The sequence below is a fragment of the Melospiza melodia genome, chromosome 10, assembly GCF_035770615.1.
Source record: "Melospiza melodia melodia isolate bMelMel2 chromosome 10, bMelMel2.pri, whole genome shotgun sequence".
NCBI classification, from domain to species: Eukaryota; Metazoa; Chordata; class Aves; order Passeriformes; family Passerellidae; genus Melospiza; species Melospiza melodia.
This window is the reverse complement of record NC_086203.1, coordinates 24,594,463-24,603,937: the sequence shown is the minus strand read 5'-3', so window position 1 is coordinate 24,603,937 and position 9,475 is coordinate 24,594,463. Positions and strand designations below refer to the sequence as shown.

At 45.0% G+C, this 9,475-nt stretch overlaps 1 protein-coding gene across 1 annotated transcript; it reads left to right on the top strand.

The window, feature by feature from the left end:
* Nucleotides 1–911: 911 nt before the first annotated feature.
* PSMD6 (proteasome 26S subunit, non-ATPase 6) lies at nt 912–7,216 on the top strand. The gene is made up of 8 exons (XM_063164933.1): nt 912–1,091; nt 2,054–2,259; nt 2,789–2,934; nt 3,895–4,114; nt 4,216–4,324; nt 5,315–5,483; nt 6,687–6,764; nt 6,911–7,216. The coding sequence occupies exons 1-8, from the start codon at nt 947–949 to the stop codon at nt 7,005–7,007; spliced, it is 1,170 nt and encodes a 389-aa protein (XP_063021003.1). The 5' UTR covers nt 912–946; the 3' UTR covers nt 7,008–7,216.
* The last annotated feature ends 2,259 nt before the right edge of the window (nt 7,217–9,475 follow it).

Genomic DNA, 9,475 nt, shown 5'->3' with positions numbered 1-9,475 from the left:
TAGATGAACACAGGCCAGAGTCAGACATGACTTCCACACCATCCTGGATGAACTACAGCTGAAACTAGGGCTGTTTAGGGCCCCCATTATTTACCTTCTACTTGTTCTGAGCCACAAGCTCTGGTGTAACACATTTGAGCTCCTTTCTGAAACTACAAAGGCTACAAACTCACTTTTTCCTGTGAAAATTCCCCTTTGAGGTCTGTGTCCTTCCCCTGTGCTCAAACACCCTCAGGCCCTTCCTAGGCCTGTTCAGCCTTGAGGAGAGACAACTGAGAGGGCTCCTCATCAACGTCTGCCAGTGTCTGCAGGGAGGATGCCAGGAAGATGAGCCAGGCTCTGCTCAGTGCTGCCAAGCAAGAGGACAAGTGACAACGGGCACCAAGTGATGCACGGGAGGTTCCACCTGAAAATGAGGAAAAAGTTTCCTGTGCAGTGACCGCACACAGGAACAGATTGTCCAGAGGGGCTGCGGAGTCTCCCTCACTGGAAACATTCCAGAATTACCTGAACACAGCCCTGCACCATGTGCTCCAGGATCACAGAATGGTTTTGGTTAGAAGGGCATTTTGAAGATCACCCAGTTCTAACCCTTGCCATGTGAAGGAACACCTTCCATTAGACCAGGAGCCCCTTCCAGCCTGGCTTTGGAACCTGCGGCTGTGACTGCGATTTAGCAGCTGTTTCTGTGTTTGTGTCCCCATGTCGCTCTCTGTGTTGGTTTGTGTCCCCATGTCGCCGTGTCCATACCACGCCCGTCCCGCCGCCCTCCGCCAGGGGCCGCCGCTCTCCTCCCGCCGCCGGGGTCCTCCGCGCCGCCAGGGGGCGCCTCGCGGCGGAAGCCCGGGGCCGCTTCCGCCGGTCGCGGCTGAGTCACTGGGCCGCGCCGCCTCCCGCTGCCCGTCCTGCCGAGCCCCGGCCCCGCGGCCCCCGTCCCGCCGCCGCCATGCCGCTGGAGAACCTGGAGGAGGAGGGGCTGCCCAAGAACCCCGACCTCCGCATCGCCCAGCTCCGCTTCCTGCTCAGCCTGCGGCCCCGCGCGCCCGACCCCGCCGCGCGCGACGAGCTGATGGCGGCGGTGCGGCTGCACAGTGAGTGGGGCCCGGGGGAGGCTGCGTGTGTGTGTGTGTGTGTGTGTGTGTGTGAGTCTGTCTGTCTGCCCGCCGGCCCGGCTCCCACCGTGTGTCCGTGTGACCGCCCGTGCTCGTCGGTCCGGCTGTGTACACGTTCCCCCTCCGTTCGGCATCGCTGTGACTCCCCCGGGGCAGCCCGAGGGCCCCGTCCCCAGCTCCGAGCGCTCTTCCATCTTCTGGGACTGCCAGAGCTGGAGCTGAGCTCCGCGGGCTGCTGTGATCACAGCGGGATAGAGAGAGTCACAGAACGTCCTGAGCTGGAAGGGACCCACAGGGATCATCAAAGTCCAGCTTCTGGTCCCGCACAGGATGCTCCGCTCTGCGTGAGAGCATTGTCCAAGGGCTCCATGAGCTCTGCCCTGGGGAGCCTGTTCAGTGCCCGACCACCCTCTGGGGCAAGAACCTTCTCCTGATATCCAGCTGAAACCTCCCTTGACACAGCTCCATGCTGTTTACTCAGCTCCTGTCAGGGCTTTCCAGAAAGCTGAGATCAGCTCCTGACCCTCCACTTGGTCTCATGAGGAAGTTTTAGACAACTTTGAGATCTCTCCTCAGTCTCCTCTAGGCTGAACACACCAAATTCCCTCAGCTTCTCCTTATACACCCCTCCCAGACCCTTCATCATCTTCATGTCCCTCCTTTGGATGCCTTTTAACAGTTTAATGTCTTTCTGGTATTGTGGTGCCCAAAACTGCCCCCAGAACTAGAAGTGAGGCCACCCCAGTGCAAGGTACAGAAAGTGCAGATGAGGTCAGTGAAAGGAAGGCCTGCAGAAGCAGGGGCTGTGCTGTGTCTGGGTTCAGCAGGTACCTGGTCACAGAAGGGGCATCTCTGGTGTTGACAGTCCCGTTGTCCTTTTAGGAACAAACACACTCTCGTTGCAGCAGTGAACAGCAGAACCCTTCCTGCCTCTCTTTCAGACATGGCTCCATACTACGAAGCCCTGTGCAAGTCTCTGGAGTGGCAGATGGACACGGATCTGCTGAACAAAATGAAGAAAGCCAATGAGGAGGAGCTGAAACGTCTTGACAACGAATTAGAGGATGCAGAAAAGATCCTGGGGGAGAGCGAAATCCGGGATGCAATGATGGCCAAGGCTGAGTACCTGTGCAGGATTGGGGACAAGGTTGGTGACAGCAGAGGCTTTATAGACTCCTAGACAACAGTGCATGGGAACCCTGCTAGCTGGGCAGGTCCCAGTGAGCACTGGGGGACTTGCAGAGCATTTTCTCTATGGCACAGGTCACACGTGACTGGCAGGTAGGGGAGAGTCTTACTGAAATATAAATCATCTAGAAACAAAACAGTCCTTGAAAGAAAACTTTTTTCTTGACAATGAGAAAAGTTTGCAGACACCATTATTTACTTTCCTTACACCTTTAGACTTTTCCAAGCTATTTAGATTGTGCAGCTGAATTTCAAGTTACAGAGTAGATTTTCATAGTCTTTTGCTTTAAAAGATACATAACTTGATTTCTAACTTGATACATAACTTTCTAACTTGATTTAAACTTGGATACATTAAGATTATTCAGAATGCATAATGTCGAAATTACAACTACCAGTGGGAGACAGCACATGTTCTTACAACAGGTATTTTGTGAATGTTCTGGGTGCTTTTAACATTCTTACAGTAGCAAATTGTGTTTTGCCAGGAGGGAGCTCTGACTGCATTCCGCAAGACTTACGACAAAACTGTGGCCTTGGGACATCGCCTGGATATCGTGTTCTATCTGCTCAGGATTGGCTTGTTTTACATGGACAATGACCTCATCACTAGGAACATTGAAAAGGCAAAAAGGTACTGCTGGGGTTGTCTGAGTGCACTAAAGCATTTTGGAAACAAGCTGTAAAAGAAGGAATGGAAGATAAATACTTTTTTGTGCAGAAATGACTGGGACTGGTTGTGAGAGACAATCAGAGTGATGGGTGGGTGTTACTTTGTTTTAGAGGACTTCCTGCTCCTGGATTTTTTTATGGGGGCAAGAGAAAGGTTTAAGATTTTGTGGTATGTGTTTTCTAGCAGCTGGCTCAATTTGTATTTGCAGTCCAGCTCCCACTCCCTCTTGGGGTGTGGCTGCTCCCAGTGGCACCCAGCTGGCTGTGTAAAGAGGGAGCTTTTCCTCTCAAAGCAAGAGTGCTATGGTGTGTTTTGGTGCCACTGGTAGCTTCAGTGTTTCTGTGCTCCCAATGTTTTGAACCTCAGCAGTTCCTGTAGAAAGCTGTGGTTCCATTCTCTCTGCTGCTGCCATGAGACACCAAGGCAGAGGAGGTTCCCACTTCCCTTGTTCCTTGGGCAGAGATATTTTGTGTTGCCTTCTCAGCAGTTTTGTCTCATCCCTGCCCTTCTTACAGCCACACCAGTTTTGTGCAATCCTTAAAAAGAGGCAACCTGAATCTTTTTTTCTGTGCTGCAGCTTTGATTTTAGCAGCAAAGGCAGTGGAAATCTGTTGCCACAGTCCAGGCTGACAGTAATATTTACCTATACATTCACAGAGACACTTGTCACAGCTGAAGAGGCTGTAAACTTTTCCTTTCAGCTAAAACTTGCACTGTGGAAAAGCCTCTGGCCTCTCCTGTCCCAAGGAAGCCACTTTCCAACACCAACAGGTGTACAAAGCCTGGGCTGTTTCAGCAAGCTCTAACATAAACCAAGTTATCACCTCTCTAATCTCATGGTATCAGTTGATTTGTATTTGTTTCATATAACTTATTACATGACACATTTACATAAGTAAATATTCTTTGTTCTGTTTTAAGTCTAATAGAAGAAGGAGGAGACTGGGACAGAAGAAACCGTCTCAAGGTGTACCAGGGCCTTTACTGTGTAGCCATTCGGGACTTCAAACAAGCAGCAGAGCTGTTCCTTGATACAGTTTCCACGTTTACCTCCTATGAACTGATGGATTACAAAACCTTTGTAACATACACTGTCTATGTCAGCATGATTGCCCTGGACAGGCCTGACCTGAGGGAGAAGGTAAGGGGAGCATGTGGAGTGCTGCTGCAAACTGACAGAGCCTTAACCTGTTCATCTGGAGGCCGAAGGGAATGGTGGTTAAAGATGTGTGTTTGTTTCAGGTGATTAAAGGAGCAGAGATCCTGGAAGCCTTGCACAGTTTGCCAGCTGTACGGCAGTACCTGTTCTCTCTCTATGAATGTCGTTATGCAGCCTTTTTCCAGTCCCTAGGTAAGGCTGGGTTCTGTCCCTCAGCACTGTTTCAGATCATACACAACTTTTGTGGAGTAGCTGCAGTCTAAAACTAGAGCTATGTACAGAAAAAATTACCTGTGGAGATTTTTTTAACAGTAACCTAAAATTTTCTGCTTTGATTTTTCAAACAAAGAAAGACAAATTTCTCATCCAATTAGCCTTGTGAAAGGTCACATCTCATTAGGTGAAAAAGCACTTTGAAAATGGCTATGAAACAGCAATCTTACCTGAAGAGCCAGATCAGGAAAGATTTGAAAGCTTTCTGTGTAAAAGGGTGACACCAAAGAAAAGCTCTTCAGAAAACCCTCATTCTTGCCAGTTCTCAGACTGCTTGTTTTTCTTCTGTGAGAGAATACAAGAAAATGAGATATTTAGAAAAATAAAGGAAGAGCCCTTGATTTTGTGGAAAACTAGGCCTGATGAGACTGAGTTAAAGGGCAGCATCTTCCTATTGCCAGCCTCATCCCAAGCTGAGAACCGATGCTTAGAAGGAAAAAAAGTCACTTCAGTGCCTGGAAATCCTTGTAACTAATTTAAGAGCTAGTAGCAGAAAATTAATGTTGTGTCCTTATACAGGTGTGGGTAACAATGTTTCTTGAAGGAGTTACATACTAGGTTCTGCTTGTTACCCAGCTCTGCAGGCAGCCGGTCCAGCTCTTGCCTTCAGAGAGGTGGTCTCTCCCCTGAAGGAAGGATGCTGTGCATTTTTACAGGCTCCCATTAGCTCTGCCACAATATTGTTTGCATATTCTTACACTCCTGGTTGCAGAACTGATACAGATTACATGAGTTTACTTCTCTTAGTGCAGAATCCCTTTCATATCCTGAGGAGTGCAAGAATACAACATAGTTATGGTCACACTTAATAACTGGTGCCGTGTCTTTTATTTACATAACTGATCTATGACATTTCTTAGAAGTTACTGACTTTTTTTATTTATTTTGCTTCTTTCTTTCTCTTCTCAGCTATTGTAGAGCAGGAGATGAAGAAAGACTGGCTGTTTGCACCCCACTACCGATACTACGTGCGGGAAATGCGGATCCACGCCTACAGCCAGCTCCTCGAGTCCTACCGCTCCCTGACGCTAGGGTACATGGCAGAGGCCTTTGGAGTCAGTGTAGAATTCATAGATCAGTAAGTTCTTGGCCTTTCCCAGTTCACAGACATCTCCCTTTATACCTTTTAAATATTTATGGTGATCTCATTGCAAGTAAAAATCTTTGTTCGCTTGTATTCTAAATACGCCAAGGTACGTTTCTATGGAAGAGTGTCAGAAGCTGGTATTTTATATTAATTATAATAATAATAATTTTTTTTATATTGCTGTATTTATTGACCTCAACATGCTATGGAGCTTTAGATTTTAGACAGCTTCGTTCACAGTTATGCAAAATCTGAGCTGTTCCAGCTTTGGGGATCTGCACATTTTTTGTACTCTGCCAGTCTCCTTCTCTCATTTTCCTTGGTTTCTGTTATGTGGACAGGATCTGATGTTTTTCACTTAAATTAAGCATACTCTGCAGTTCCAATTTGAAATTATTTTCTAGAATAAAACCAGCAGATTTAGATCATGGTAAGAACTAAGTGGTGAGTGAAGTAAGAAACTGACTTTTACTCTGTGTACATGAAGCACATTATTTTCAAATGCCTTCACAAGAGTTATTCTTGTTTCAGAGAGGTTTCAGATTTTCTAGAAAAGAAAACTTACAGAAATATGAAAGTGCTTGAAATATTCAGAAATTAGTGTTTCAAGAGAAAGCAAATACCATTTAATTCAAAAGTAATTTTTTTAAAATCATACTAATGCTTATGTTTCCTGTAATTTATTATGAGTTGTAACTTACCTTACTGTTGAACACAGGAATATTTTCTTCTACCATCAGTTGTATAGACCACCTGTGTTGCCAATTGTTTGATTAAACAAAACAATAATAATAAAATTTTTAAAAATTAAATATTATTGAGATACTTTTCAAATTAATTGACTGGCTTAAAGATATTTACCTCAGGATAAATTCCAAATAGACACTCTGCATTACTGCTGCCTTTGGATTTGAAGAGTAGTTGATACAAAGCTCAGTGATAAGTTTCACTAACTCAAGTGCAACACTTTGGCCTGAGGAGAAGAACTAAGAGGTTTTGTGTTCAGGTCACTAAAATGATTATTTTTGGGTGCAGTGTGCAAGCCTTAATAAGATGAGGATGCATAAGATACCTGATGAAGATCCATAGGCTGTTGCTTCAGAAATACAGTGTGATATAACAGCAGTTTCAGTGCTCTTAGGTCTACAAGTCCCTGGTGAAACAGGATTTAACTAACTTTTTTTCTTTATTTAGGGAGCTTTCAAGATTTATTGCAGCTGGGAGATTGCACTGCAAAATAGACAAAGTAAATGAGATTGTAGAAACAAACAGGTATGTGACAATTCCTGGAGGTTGTTTTTAACAGACCAGTTGAATTCTATATATTCTGATGACATTTACTATAGAAATGTTTAATGCTTTGATATAAATCATGTTCTCAGTTCTAACCCCCTGTTTTTTTCCCCCATGATTCCTAGGCCTGATAGCAAGAATTGGCAGTACCAAGAAACCATCAAGAAAGGAGATTTGCTGCTAAACAGAATTCAGAAACTTTCCCGAGTAATTAATATGTAATTTTTTTAATGCAAGGGAATGCAAAATTTAGATGTTTAAAACATTTTGGAAGTAACCTATAAATATATTGCATAACTTGGTATACTGTAGGGAAAAAAATAACTAGCAAGAAAGGTAGTGTTTTTACTTTCCACTTCATTATGTACACACTGTTCTGTTCTGGTGTATGGAACCCAGTTCATTTATTAAATGTATGATACCGTTGGTGATCTCTTGTAATAGACTTTGTTCCTTTCCTTGCCTGTATATCCAGTGTTCATGTTGAACAGCAAAGCAGGTTCACAGCCTGTGAACAGAGAGAGCTCGTGGCCACTTCATGCTTGCTGTTTTAAGACTTTCATATTGGAATCAGGGGTGAAAACAATCAGTTCCATAATAGTAAAGTGGCTAAAAATTGTAGTGAAGAGTGCACCCTGTCCAGACAGGAGGGAGTCTTGCAATGACGGGATTACAGCTTAAGGGAGAAGGAATAAGGATGAAAGTGATTGGGGTGAAGCAGTGATACAGCCACAGAAACTGCAGGACTAAAACTTTAGGAACAGCTGGAACAGAAGTAGCCTCTCTCTTTAAACTATTCTTTTGCAAGCTGTTGAAAAGGAAGCCAGCATGTGAGCAAAGCATTACATTTGTAATTACTGCCTGAGTTAGATCTGCAGATGTCAGTGATGGTGGGAGCTGTGGAAGGGCCTGCTGCAGTGTGGCAGAGCTGATCAGGTTCTGCAGGGGTTACAGTTCCTTTCCTCCCAGCTGCTGAGGAATGAATGTGTCACTAGGCTGCTGCCATGCTGATGACACATGGTTCCTGCCTCCAGCAGCAGCTGCTTACCCTGCTGGCCTGCCTTGAGGGGTTTTCTCCCTCCTCCCAAAGAAGTCTTGTGAGTTCTGTGAGCTTTTGATGCCACTGCATTTGGAACATTTACAGCCTGTGTGCATCGCAGCTTCAGTGCTGGAAGGAACCCCAGCAGGTAGGTGTACCCAAAGAGCAATCCTAGCATTTGGAAGCTACTGTGTCACAGACAGGACTTGGAATTTCCCCTGCCCTGCCCTCCCATTGCAAGGTCACAGAGGTCTCCTGTCCTGGAATTGCTGCTGCCTGCCTGAGGTTGGAACCCTTGGTGCTGTGGGGGCATTTCTATTCTCTGATGAACTTTTCTGAAACCCAAAATACAACCTCATGATTTTGGGGTATTTTACTACTTACTGGAAGCTGTTTTGGTTGTTTCCCCCTCCAAGAAGCAGCTATTTAGCCAGAGTTTAAAGATTTACATTTCAGATAGTACTAATTAGAAAAAAATTCTGATCTTTCTTCAGAGTTATAAACAAGAACTCTAGTTTACCATGTGTTCAGCTCGGAGTCTGTGTTTCCTGTGTTCACACAGATACCATTTCCTATTAAGTTTTAATTGATAAAACCCAATATTCAGACTTTTCAGACCTGCAATAAGCTCTTGTTTTTCTCCATCTGTTCCATGCCAGATAAGTAGAGCTAGCTAGGAAGGCTTTAATCAGTCTGACTTTTGGAAATATCTCCACCTTCCATAGGTGCAGGTGTGAAGCCTGTCAGAAAACCATACTGTCTTCATGCCTTCACTGACTTGAGGAATTTCTATTTGGTGCATAAATAAATTTACCTTTCCAGCATATTTATACATGAAGTGACCTTAACTAACTGCATCAAAGTTTCCATTCAGCATATGTATTGCCATATATTTCTTTTAACTGTAAATTAAAGGGAATAGAAACCCACTCAAGAAAAATCAGGCTAAAAGAGGCTTCATGTGTTCCAGAGAAATCTTGCTGCTCTCTTAGTGTAGGTAAGAGCAGCAGAAAAAAAAATGGAAATCCCTACTCTGTGGAAAATAAAAGCATGCTAAAGAGTTTTAGTGCTCTAGGATACTTGCAGAGCTATCAATCATTTTATCTTAACTGTGGCCATCATCCTGTGGGAGCCAAGCACTTCAGAATCTGGTGTTCTCTGCTCAGGTGGGTGAAAAATAATGTTCCAAACAGAAGTACACAATCCTACTACAGCAAAGACCCCCCTTTAAAGATCCCAACTTGCCTGCACATTTCCTGGTGCCAGCCTACATCGTGTAAAAGAGGATCCAGGGAGAGCCTGGAGATCTTCTGGACAGAGGTTTTTGTGCCATGGCCTGGCAGGAAAGAGTCACAGCAATTTTAGCTGAACCTTTCAAGGCTTTGTGCAGCAGTTCAGCCTGTAAGCCATGCCAAATAGTGGTGGCATAAAATCCTGGGAAAGGTGAAAGGCAGCACCTCCTGAAGCCCACAGCTGGAGACACACAGTTTAGCCAGCATGGCAGTTCACACTGTTCTCCTGGAACAAAAAGAGAAGTAATCTGATATACACCTTTTCCAAAGAGGGAATGCTGAGGGGTCCAGGGTGGTCAGACCTCGAGGGCATAATTTTGTCTATTCTGTTGTTTTAAAATGCCTTCTTCCATCTCTAT

What these genes read in the sequence shown, in the direction of transcription:
- PSMD6 (XM_063164933.1), top strand. Translation starts at nt 947, where the DNA reads ATGCCGCTGGAGAACCTGGAGGAGGAGGGGCTGCCCAAGAACCCCGAC. An exon ending in GGCGGCGGTGCGGCTGCACA is followed by an intron (nt 1,092 to 2,053) that starts GTGAGTGGGGCC and finishes CCTCTCTTTCAG; the next exon opens with ACATGGCTCCATACTACGAA. An exon ending in AGCCTTTTTCCAGTCCCTAG is followed by an intron (nt 4,325 to 5,314) that starts GTAAGGCTGGGT and finishes TTCTCTTCTCAG; the next exon opens with CTATTGTAGAGCAGGAGATG.